We start from the raw sequence: 12,894 nt of genomic DNA, 5'->3' as shown, positions 1-12,894 counted from the left end.
CTCAGATCCAATTGACCACAACAAAGAGCTAAGAACGGGGAGAACTACGAAGATCGGTGGTTTTTTGACGAGGAAGAGGCGAAGAGCCAATTTAATATTTAGGCCAAGAGAGTTGAACGAATCTCTTTTGGCCTCTTTGGTTCTCGCACGATTTTGTTCATACGTGCGAAGGGTTTACTGGCTTACTCTTGTTAAATACCAACCAAATAAATCTCTTTTGGCGTTTTCTTTCCGTTTGACCAATCACCCACAACCATTTTTTGACCGAGTTAGCTCCCAATTTGAAACGGGCTTAGGGGTGCAGGTCGGGCGGGCTTGATCGAGTTTAATTCAAGTTAGGCCCAATCTTAAGAGTTGGTCTTAAGGCCCAAGCCTTGACTAAGCCTGAGGTTAAGCCCTATTTGTTAAAGTCGAGTCCAACTCACAATAAAATTTGATGGACTTAGGTGGGATGATATCAGTTCAGGATTAAGTTGGTAGTTCATGATATTTTTCTATATATGCATGTAGTCATGTATACATGGAGACATGCTCGGGTTAGAATAAGGTCAGGTTGGGTTTGGATAGGCTCAACCTACTTGAGGGATGGTCCCAAGCCTAGCCTAAAAAATAAAAGGGTTAATTACGTGTATATATCTTGAATTTTTAAAATCAACTTATATGTAACTTGTTGAACTTTCCAAAGTTAAGTATAGAAAAAAATACTATTAATTGTTCATTAAATTTTCAAAATCTGCCATTCTATATTTTTCTTAAGGAAAAAGGAGAGAGAAAGAGAGAGACCCAAAAGGAGAGAGAAAGAGATGAACCATTTTACCACCTCCATGGAGCACCAGACTACTTGCTGAGAATAACCTTCATCAAATGATAGGACTGATAAACCCTTTGGAGTAGCTGAAGAATGTGTACGTGCATTTCATGTGAAAATTTTAAATTATAATAACAATTATTATTATTATTATTATTATTTAATTTTGTATTCCATATCTGTCATAAATAAAAATAATTTTTATTTAATATGATGAATATATAACATCAGAAATGTTCCCAAATGTTTTAAAAAAAAGTGTCTTTTTTGTAATTGTTTGTGCTTCACTGTTTTTTAAATATTTTTTATTCAAATATGACTTCATTAATTTTTTTGAAAAGTTGGATCATTGATCCACCATCTAGATAAGAAAATATATATGCTTTCAAATTAGTTTTAAATTATATATTTCATCTACATTATATAAATAATTTTTACTTATCACACTTAATTTTTGTTTCACATAATTAATATATAATTTTTTATATATTCTTTTGATTATTTGTACTTTTTTTATTTTTTAAAAATTTAGTATTTAATCACCATATCATTGATTAGTCCATTTGACCTAAACCACTAACCCACCACCCAAAAAGGAAAATATTTTGATTTCTAGTCTGACATTAAATTTTGTATTACACTTCCATCATTGACAAACATTATTTCTCATGTATAAATATTATTTTTTTTCAGTATAATGAATTTATAATATTAGAGCTGTACCCAATATTTTATTTTTATAAACATATAACATTAGATATGTGTCCAAATTTTTCTCTATTTTTTTTATTTTTGTGATTCTTTGTATTTTCTATTTTTAAAATTTTATTATTTAACTATGACGTCATTTCATTTCTAGGTTGGTTTTAAATTTGATATTCCATTTTCATCGTTAATAAAAATACTTCATACATTACATACTTATTGTTGTTTAGTATAATGAAAATACAATATTAGAGATACCCAATTTTTTTTGTATTATATATTTTATTTATTTTAATTTATTATTATTTAATTATGGCATACCACACAATATTTTTATATTTTTATTTTTTCATTAACAGTAGTGTAATAAATACTATTAGACTAAATTATTCATTTTTTGGTTTATATTAATATTGATAGTTTTATTTTTATACTAGCATCTTTTTATTATATTCTTTTTTGTTTGGAATCAATCCACATAGAAGTTAGTAGCATAGTTTTAAACCCACCCTTTAGGATTTTAAAACTTGAATTGATAAATAAGAAACAACTTGAAGATTTTATCCTGTTGTCACACGAGCAATCAATAGGACTCTTCTTCTTCATATGACCAAAACAAGGGCTCAACCCTTAGCTAAAAATCACTCTTATTATTATGAACCCTAGGAAATTATCCTAGAACTTATATTTTTTTATTTTAAAAAACTCATCGCCTAGGTGACACAAGTGCCCACCTAGGCCACTAAGTGACTAATCACTTCCCTATCACCCTTTGGTGAGTTCACTTTGGCTGTTCGGAAAAAACAGCTTGGGCTGTTTTGGGAGCCTCTACACATCTTAGATAATTCAGGTCCTCGTTTGTCTTTTCAACTAAAAAAAGTATGTGTAAATACTATTTTACCCACACTCACTCTTAGGGTGTTTGCACCATTTTTGCTCAAGGGGGCATTCTTTTTTTAGATTTTGAGAGGGGGGAAAGTTGATCAATGGGATTTTGGCTCCTATTGACCAAGAATCCCATGTTCATTTTTCAGATTAATGTGGGGATCAGGGAAAATTTATTTTCCTGGGCCTCACTTAACCCATCTCCTAGGTGAGCAAATAACTTTCCCACCTAGGAAGAAAGTTGCAAACACTTGAATTGGACAAAAATGCTCCTTTTAATAATGGATTTTTATGATTAGAATAATCATTACCTTATTTACCTGAAATAAAAAAGCATGGGTAAATGACTTACCCGGAGGTCATGGGTAAATGACTTACCCGGATAAGTGTTTCCCAGGAAAAACTTACCCAGATAACTGCATTTACCCGGGCAAGTAACTTACTGAAAAGCGAACGAGGCCTAAATGTTATCCTATCTCGTTATGTAGAGATTAGAAATCTGCAATTTTGTTTTTGTTTTTTCTGTTTTTTCTACAAGAGAAACAGGGTGAGAGAGCGGGGTGCATGTGAGGCCCACTGGCCATACCAGTGAGAGCCTGTGGATCTATGGGTTTGATCCCACACCTCTTGCAAGAAGGGTATGCGACCATCTCAACCACTGGGAAATGACAAGTTCAGCAATAATGCAGAGGTATAGTATGAAACTGAATGAATGTCTTCGTAAACAACCCGAAAAAATTGAACCACTGCTACAAGCTATAACATGGTAAATATAGAAAACATCTTAACACAGCCATATTATCTTACAGTGGTCATCTATATTGTCAACTTCCCCTTCATCTGCAACTTTAAAGAAAATTAAACAGCACCAAAGACATGGCTCTAAAAGTTACTTTGATGTTTGATCCCTATGACAATCACCTATATATGCATATCAAGATTACATAAATGCACAAAGTACACTCATGATACAACATGCCCTAAATATCAATCGGGTCCTTTCATTTTGTTTTTCATTTTTTCTTATATGAAAAAAGAAATGACCAAAACCCATATGACATAATTTATATTTCTCTTCTCCACTCCAGCTCGGAATGCTAAAGGTTGAATGGCAACAGGGGTCTTGGCTTACCATTCTTCTTCAAGATAGGTACCATTTGGTAGCTAAAGTTATTCAAACACCATGACAATCATAATACCAGCTCTTGGGCACGATCTTTGCCCTTAGATGTTTGCCATTTCTAAGATAGCCAATGAAATGTCACAGGATCATGTGCCAAAGTTAGAAAACAGCATGCCTCTCAACTGTAGTAGGGCCTGAAAGCTGCAAAAGTCTTGGGTTCCTGCCAATGTCATAAAGAATTTAGGCTTCCATATGATGAATCAGAGATTGTATGAGGGCTGCTTACACATGAGGATTCATCATCACTAACCATCTCTGCTGTCAGATCTTCATCGGAGATGAACCCATCTGATGAATGTTGGCTCCCATTTAGGGGATAGGCAGAGAATGATCCCCAGGAATCATCCTCAGTTGCGGAACAAGAGCTTTCCAGGCAACAATTTTCTGACTCTGTATCATCAAACTCTTGCTCTAAATCAGACCTAATTGGTATGTCTGCATCACAATATGTATTACTCGGAATGCAGCTATGATGTCCTATAGCATTTTCATATTGGTACTGGTAGGCCTGACTAAGATCCTGAATTGGTTGGGACATTTCTGAACGGAAATTATTTTCATGTGCCAGTCTTGCAATTGCAACTGCAACTCCACCAGTTACTGAATCCGAGGGAACTGCCGCTTGACCAACTAGTGCCAAATATGACCCAGTTTGGTTTGACACATGACAATCACTAGCTGTGTCAATGGATCCTAATGATTGCTGAGCTGTACCTTCCAGTAGTCTAGTATCCTAAAGAAGGGTAATTAACAATTCAAATCAAGGGATAAGAAATACGATTTCCACCATTAAGTGAAATATATTTTATTTTAATCATTTAGAATGAAATCCAAAATCAAACCTCAAAGAACCAAAGTAAAACTAGCAGCAGACCAACCTTGATAGATTGCCATATAGCTTCCATCATCATAATGTCTTCAAGATCTACTCCAAATTCATCATACCTGCAAAAGAGTAATCAGTAAATACAATAATGCATTTCAGAAATACTAAATGAAATGGAAACTAAGTACATACGAAAAATCATTCAAACAGAAAACTCCAAAATAAAATAAAAAAAATGTCAAAAAACATGGAAGCTAAGTACATCCTAAATTTAATTGTTATAAAAGCGTGGAGATGGTGAATGAAACAAGAACAATTAACCCCATATTGAACTAATCATTCAACTACATGCTAAGTGTTATGGATGATACTCTGCCTTAGGCCAGTTCTGAAAATAAGCAACAGGTATGCACATGGTCTAATCAGGAAGAATGGAACTAACAGAACCTGGGTCAAGCTATTACCAACTTGAAAGCATGAATAAAACCAAAGGGACAATATGAGGCTCAATATACACTGGACCAAGCCCAGCCAAGAAATAGGTCTGATTTGCTCACCATCTCAGCTTTGCAGAACTCCCTTGCACTCAACACCAAGGACTGAAATATAAATATGCCAGATACCCAGAGTTGGGTATTGGTGTGTGTAGATATCACCGATACACCTCTTGCTTTTTTTTGTATTTTTTTATAATCATTAGAGGGCGGGGGGCCCACATTTGTAAACTTTTAAATTTTATCAAATCATTTTGAATCGGGGTATCCATCTGTATCTGGGTACACCGATACATATATGATATGCATATATTGACAACACAAGTTGATGACAGGGAATTGGGATGATCTGGGGGGAGTCGAGCACCTCCAGACAGGGGTCCAGCTGTCCAGGGCCTAAATGGTATGTGCATTTCATCTATAGTTCCATACAACACCTGCACAGATGAATTTCTTTTATATATGTTTTACTCTCAATCGTAAACATATTAGGAACCCTAAGAAACCTAATTCAGTGATCTATATATACTAGCTTGTTTCACTAGAGTTGTACAGAGTTGAACTGAGAGTAGTGGATTTCACAGGGATCTTCCAAGGACATATGCAAAAAAGGAAATATTGAACCATGTAAATCTTGTGTGTTCTCTGTATTTGTTTTCATTATTTATAATTTCTTTTCATAACATATACTAATAAAGTAAAGGTGATACACAGGCATACAAATACAATATACAGTGAAAGTATTAAAAACGATTAATCTAGACAAAAGAAAAAGGCTAAGAAGCATAAAATAAATGTCCAATTTTCAATTGAGTACAACAGGGACTTTATTAGTGATCACCACATTATGTATACCAACTGATGGTGGCTCAGTTGGTAGGGTCTCCGGCTCATTGTCATGGAGACTTGGGATCAAATCCCTCTGCCACCAAGTTTGGGGGTAGGGGTGTCAATGGACTGGGTTTGGTCTGGACCCTATATGATTAGAATGGATTGAATGGTGCAATAAGACATTGGATTGGACCAGTCCAGAGTTAAAACGCCCAATGTGTTTTTCTGTTTGGAATGTACATAGTTCAATTGTCCAATGGTCCGTCCAAATTCCACTGACCCAATACACAAAACCTGAGTGTTTTTTGTCCTTTCTCGTCTTAAATTTTGAATTCAATAAAAGATATGGATTCCCTCTTCTATTTTCTTCTGGACCATTCTCTCTCTCTCTCTCTCTCTCTCTCTCTCTCTCTCTCTCTCTTCCTTCTATATGTCGTTTTATCTCTATCTCACTCTTTCTTTCTCTCTCTGCTCTGTCTCACTCTTTTTCTCTCTGTTCCATTCTCTCTCCCCCCTCCTTTATTGCTCTCTCTCTCTCTCTCTTGCAATTCTTTTTTTTTTTTTTTTGTATTCTTTCTGTTTGCTATTTCAGTAGTTTTCTATAATCTTTATTTTTACTTCCTAGCTTTTTAATTTTTATTTTTGTTACTTTTAATTTATGTTATTTTCTGTAGTTTAAAATGATTTTTTTTTTATTTTAGTTAGTCCAGTTCATAAAGGACCAAGTCTATTTCAACCCATTTGCATTAAAATGGATTGGATTGGAGCTCTTAATTGGATTCAGATTGGATCAGATTCAGACCACATGTTAATGAATTTAAATCAAAGCAGATCAAATTGGACAAAACCTGGTCTATTAACACCCCTAGTTGGGGGTTATGGGTATGGGGATGGGCTACCCCCTAACAACTTACAAACTTCCAACAACAGGAATAATAAAACTCCTTATTACTTGTCCAAAAAAGCAACAACAATAAGAAAACTTCAGCAAAATCTGAAATACCGCAAGCCTCTTATTTAAATATGTGATGCTTTAACATATTTTTAATCTTATGAGAGAAGGATTGACAAAATTTTGGAAGTGCATCTCAGCATGAGCTTAAGTCTTCCTAGGTGGGAACTAATATCTCATACCTAAGCCAGAGCTAAAGACAAGAATTTAAAATTGTAAATCCCTGTGAAAAATAAACACATCTAATATAAGAGATCCTGCAAAAGTTATGAAGGCTACAGAATTGATGGCAACTCCAAATCCTAGGCAGGATAGTTGGCATATTTAGGGACAGTGGGTCAACATTTTTCTATAATAACCATTAACAAATCAATCAACAAGATTCAGTTATCCATCTAAAATACCTCAAACATCAAAAATAGATTCTTCAATTAGTATTCCTATCACATATTGAATGGACCCAGAAAAAGTGAGGAAAAGAATACCAGGGTTACTAAATAATTTTCATGGTAATTAGAATAAATTATTAGCAGAGTTTCTTCAAACACACTATTAATCAATTTATACAGAAACTTTAATACTGTAAAAACTTAATGCCATAAAATAGAAGAAAAAGAATATAATGAACCTCTCCCATACACTTCCAGGAGATCCAGCAACCTGGATTCCCTGACCCACTAAAGATAGATCTCTGTTCTCTATGTCCGGTAATCTACCTGCTCATTCCATCAAAAAAAGCTTAGTTAAAAAAATATGGAGAGAAATAACGAGAGTTGCATATCAGTGGCAGTAAGCCATTATGGCATCCAACTGAAATATGTACAATGTATCATAACTGAAGATCAAGAGATGCACCATTCGATAATTCCCTGGAGCCAATGACTGAAGATTGAACTCCCAAAGAAGAGGAATTCCAGTTGTTTACAATGACCTGATCTGAATTTTGTGATTCTAGCAACTGCATTCTTATTTTGGCCTCAATAACCCTCTGTTCTTCCTGAACCACCAACAACCCAATGCATGTACATTCAACTCCTCAAACAGATAATACACTATAACTATCTGAAACAAAAGAGAATCAGAGTTAAGGACCCATACAGCTTGCTCAAGGTCCTTTTCTTCTTGTGTCCTAGCACCACGGTATTCGACAGTATAACTTGGAGTTTTGCAGAATGGGCACCTTTTGCCAGCTAAGGATACAATCTAAAAGAAATGAATAATTTCCGTTTTTGGAAATCACACAGGTATAACCTTCTCCACACTGAAAAATTAAATTACAAAACTATAATCCATTATTCAACATGAAAACAACATAAAAATGACACATTAACCAGAAAGGATTCAATTTTCTCAGACTTAAAATCATTAAAGTAGGGCTGAAAAAAAGCCATGTATTTTATAATGGTTCCTCAGAAACCACAGAGAACTACATGGTTCAGTGTTTTGTGAGCTAAAAGAAATCTTACACCCATGTGTTCAGTTAAATAAGTGGATAGTTTTGTTTTCCATATATTACCTTTGTATTGTATACATATGCCAGAAAAACATCCATGAAGAACACAATCCTGTCAAGGTCAAAAGGTTAAAACCTCCATGCCTATTTAGCATTTTGTCCCTTAGGCTTGTGCTTGATAAAAGTGCAAATATTGCACAGTTCATGAAAAAATCAAAGTTAGTTTTCGTTTTGCATTGATAAATTTTGCATTCTTACCAAAATGGTTTTGGTTGTGATGGGTACAAACATGAATTCGAAATATTGGAATCTACCTTTTTAAAATGACCAATTTCGAGTGCAAAGTTTGCATCCATTTTTTGGAAGCAACCTTTTCTCCCATTTTGAATGCAAACATATCAGAAAAAATATAATTGCTATCATTTTTGGTACACAAATATATGCTTATGACATACCAGAAAAACTGAACCAGAGTACAAATTTGCTTTGGTTCAACGTTTGTACTGTTGCCAAATGCAGCTGTGGGCTTTCTATATCGGTATTTTGTGCTTTATAATGTTGTCTTCATCCCAATTTATTTTTCCATTGTCCTTTTAATGTTGCAATAGATATGACAAAAGTAGCATATGAGTAAGTTTAGTATTTCTTTTGGTTATTAAATACATTTTTAGCCTAGATTGTCCAAGACAAAGTTAGTACTATCCATGCAAAAATTACTAGGACTCTACAGGCTTTCCAATGGTGAAAGATTATCTGATATTTTCCAGCTGATTCATCAGTCTCCATTTGTAATAACTACTTCAAGTAAGGATTTTTATCTCAAGCAGCAGATATGTCATTATATGAATTTTCCAACCAAGCATAGTTTTTTCATTAATCTAGCTATTCAACTTTGCTTGTATTTGATTACTTTCTTTCTTTACTCAAATAATTCATTTTAGATTACTTCCAAGTTTATAACCCAAGTTTTGAGCAGGTTCGCCATTTCTGTTTTTAACTTTAAATCATCTTTTCGGTAGACATAAATTGTCTGGGAACCCATTTACATTATAATCTACAAAAGGGTTCAATTTCATTTATTTATTACTTTTCAGAAGAACAGAAAATTGCCAGTTCTCCTCTAACAGAAGCAACCCCCATTTGTACACAAACATAGAAGATCAAAAAATAAACAGAAGAACTCAAATGCAGAATATCAAAAAAATAAAAGTAACCAACCGCCAACTCACGAAAAATAACCAACAGACAAAGAAATAAGCAATCCAAGCAATTATGATTTTATGAGGATACTGAAGAGAATGCATAGCATTTGAAGGCCTGATCTGCCAAAAGCATTCTGCAGTAAAACCACACAAAGGAACACCCAATTAGACATCAAACTCACTAAGATAAAAATAAAAATAACAAACACAGATAGAGAGAGAGAGAGTTCTCGAAAATCCCAACGAGAACGCCAACATACCGGTGCAAATGCCCTTCGTACAACATCTCGACCGATTCAAACTCGGATAATACTGAGAAAAAATACAAACCCAACACCAAAACCGCCACAGTATTAGCAAAAAAACCACTAAAACCCTTTTTTTTCTAAAGAAAGGAATCAGCAGGAGTTATTACGAAGAAACAAATTGGGCATTCTTCATGATCAGGATTATTAGACTCTTCGATGCCATCAAAGCAAGGCGCGAGCTTTTGAGATAGAATAAGCTTCCGAAGCGTCTTGTAGTCGACGTTGGACGGGGCGCGAACGAGCCGCTGCGGCCTCGTGAACCGCTCCTCGACCGTACTCTTCCTGCAAATCCGATTCCCCATCGATGTTCTTCATCGGTTTCCGTTTCTTGTCATTTCTTTATTTCTTCTACTGGTGTTTGGTGTTAGGTGTTAGGGTTTCTTCTTTCTCACACCCCATTTATTCATGGGTTCTTTAACCGTATTTTGATTTTCTGCAGAGACGCAAAGAAGCGGGGAGAGACTAGAGAGAGAGAGAGACCGCTCAAAAGTAAAGCAAAGTAGACAGCTTTGATTTGATTTCTTTGTTTCGAGTATTGAGTATTTGACGGAATTATCCTTGGCATGTTGGTGACATGGACGTGATTAATCCAATTTCCAACTGGATCTGTCTTGTTTTGTTTTGCTTCCCAGAGCACGTAAAATGATTTGTTTGTACTAGTACAATACAAATTTACCCTCACTATGACATTTGATCCTAACGGAGAATGCCAAAAATGGTCGGTAGATTGGACATGGGCTTTTCTGGATGATCCCATCGCCAAGGGCCCAGTTATCACATTGTCATCCTAATGGGCCCCCCAAATCATTCATCTTGCATAGTTGCATGTGCAATCATGGTTCCTTTTCCGTGCAGTTCAAGGTACAACTCAAACTTTACTCTTTCATAGATAGAAATAACAATCTATAAGCATCACTGTGTATATAATATTCGAATTGTCAAAACTTCCGAACATCTAATCTTATTATTGATTTATTTTTCTGGGGTTTAGACAAAATTTTGTGTCGGGCAACCCAAAGGAGATAATGGGCCTGGCCCATACCTCAGACCAATTCAAGCCCATATCTTCTGTCTCCACCCTGACTCAAAGAATTAAAGAAAGCAATAAATGGTGATAAATAAACAACAAATAATCCAAGGAATAAACTGTCAAAAGTGTTCAATGCGGAAAGTTTCAGTCTACAGATGATGGAACATAGCATCATAATTTATAATAAATAAATGTCTCAGTGTCTCACTTTATTCATTTCTTTATGGAAATGTCAGTAATAAAAGATTTCTTAGACAACAAATATTCCTAGCTTGAGCAAGTAACTTAGGCCAAATTTTGCAAGACTGGCCCAACTAGGAAGTTTCAGAGGAATTGCTGAGTAAAGAAGCGAATCAATGAGAGACAGAGATCCATAGTTCATCTATTCAGTGAAGCATGGACCAGAAAAATATAATCCAACGGTCTCCAGCAAAGGAAAAGGTGGCCCAAATGCCCCAGTTATGATATTTATTACTTGGGGCCCCACTAATTTCTTAAACAAACTTGTGGGCCACCATGTCCAAAGGAATCATATTGATTGATGATCTTTAGCGTCAAAAGCATCTCCTTCCCTCCAAAGCCAATTAATAGGTGCTGCTCAATGCTTGCACCGTAAGTAGTAAATATGCACCGTAAGTAGTAAATATGCAATCCCATTGCTGGCCCATAATGGAGGGTGTCTGGCAACTGACAAGGATATGTTTCATGAAAGAATTCAATGCACCAGATTGCCACGTCAACATCTGAAGCAAAAATAATAAAAAATAAAAAATAAAGATTGCCACATCAGCATTTATGAATAATTGAAAATGAAGCATGTTTTTTCAGGTACTGACATTTAAGGTAGGAGGGGAATTGACATGTCTGACATATAGGCGGGAAACCTGGTGCGTATCATTAATTGGAGTTCACATCAGTAGGAACTTGGAAATAAATGTTTGTAAGGGAGAGTTCACGTGGTCCGACCAGTGTTTTCGAGCCGTAGTTGACCGGACTGTCAATCGTTTGATCTCTCATCCGATCCCATTTTTGAGTCTGGTTGTTTTAATACTTGGAAATTTACCAAATACGCTTTGATACGTTGGTTAAGTCATCGACCCGTCGATTCAGTTAGAAACTTAGAACACCAAATATATTGAAAACTTTGAGAGGCCTCAGAAAACCAAGGATTTGGGTCAAACGGAACCCTTTCAGGAAGGAACGATCAAAATCAATTTTGATGCCTCAAGAGCAAGCAAGCAATGGGTTATGCGCTCTCTATGGATCATTCAGGCGGAGTCCTTCGAGCAAAAGCTAGTCCAATTGGAGTCAACTCCATGACTCCATCAAGGTGGAAGTGTTCAACGGTATTAAAAGAGAGTCTTTGCATCATGGAAGGCAGATCTCTGATGATTACATACTCTCATAAGTGAAGAGAGAGAAATCAAATGGCAGATTGGTTAGTTAAGGCTGTTTGGCGTGTATTTTTGAATGGGCTATCGGTATTTTAGAAACTTATAAATCTTATTTTAGTCTTTTTCTGTTTAGTTGGAAAAAGATCTAACCACTAAAAACTGTAATTTTTTAAAGACATGAAAAACCTATTTTGGATTATTTTCGAGAAACTCTAAATGGAGTTTTTTTCCTTTTTTCAACTTATCTTTATGCAGAAAGACTCGCTTTAATCAAATGATCTTCAAACTCTTAAAATCTTGATACAAAAGCCCAACAAAAGCCCATATTGCCTTTTGACTGTCAAAGCTTCCATAAGATTTTTTAAAAAAGACTTGCCAAACGGCCCCAAGTTAACAAGCACCTATGAATTCCTCCAAAAAAACTTTGAGATGACATAACATTGTGTTTGGTTGATCCAGAGTGATTTTTTTTTATTTCCTTCTCCCACTATTTGTGTAATAAAACACATTTCCCGGTATCATATCCCAATTATTAGCTTCTTTTTGCTTATAAAAAAATAAAAAATAAACAAAAATATAAATTAGATCTAAAATAAACACACACACACATATATATATATATATATATATAATATTCAGAATGTAATTATATATTATACATTTATGCACACATACATACATGTATGTATGTATGTTGTGTATTAGTATAACTAGGTAAACTGCTGATGTATCATGTTCTGACCCATCCTAACCCGAGTGACCAAACCATTAACCCACAACTTGAATGTAAAAATCGTTCAGCCTTTGGATGAACAATTAGCAG

The 12,894-nt window shown here is 35.1% G+C and overlaps 1 protein-coding gene across 2 annotated transcripts; it reads right to left on the bottom strand.

Annotated features, from left to right (window-relative positions):
• Positions 1 to 3,157: 3,157 nt before the first annotated feature.
• LOC148843619 (E3 ubiquitin-protein ligase DA2L-like) lies at positions 3,158 to 10,229 on the bottom strand. 2 transcript variants are annotated; one of them, XM_088958101.1, is made up of 9 exons: positions 9,755 to 10,229; positions 9,600 to 9,651; positions 9,428 to 9,473; positions 7,783 to 7,864; positions 7,540 to 7,681; positions 7,313 to 7,400; positions 4,460 to 4,526; positions 3,832 to 4,314; positions 3,158 to 3,741 (listed from the first exon to the last, which is right to left on the bottom strand). In XM_088958101.1, exons 1-9 carry the CDS (start codon positions 9,947 to 9,949, stop codon positions 3,700 to 3,702), a joined length of 1,197 nt encoding a protein of 398 aa, XP_088814227.1. In that variant the 5' UTR covers positions 9,950 to 10,229; the 3' UTR covers positions 3,158 to 3,699. The 2 variants fall into 2 exon arrangements, with proteins under 2 accessions (XP_088814227.1, XP_088814226.1); XM_088958100.1 differs by having other exon boundaries at positions 3,604 to 4,314.
• Between the last annotated feature and the right edge of the window lie 2,665 nt (positions 10,230 to 12,894).

Source organism: Nelumbo lutea, chromosome 8 (assembly GCF_056320005.1).
Source record: "Nelumbo lutea isolate HS-2025 chromosome 8, American lotus-T2T, whole genome shotgun sequence".
NCBI classification, from domain to species: Eukaryota; Viridiplantae; Streptophyta; class Magnoliopsida; order Proteales; family Nelumbonaceae; genus Nelumbo; species Nelumbo lutea.
Note: the sequence above shows the minus strand (reverse complement) of the source record. Positions and strands in the feature narration are given on the sequence as shown.

Coding starts and splice junctions, on each gene's coding strand:
- LOC148843619 (XM_088958100.1), bottom strand. CDS start 9,949: ATGGGGAATCGGATTTGCAGGAAGAGTACGGTCGAGGAGCGGTTCACG. Junction 9,652..9,754: donor AATGCCCAATTTGTTTCTTC/GTAATAACTCCT, acceptor ATTTTTTCTCAG/TATTATCCGAGTTTGAATCG. Junction 7,865..9,427: donor AATGCTATGCATTCTCTTCA/GTATCCTCATAA, acceptor AGCTGGCAAAAG/GTGCCCATTCTGCAAAACTC.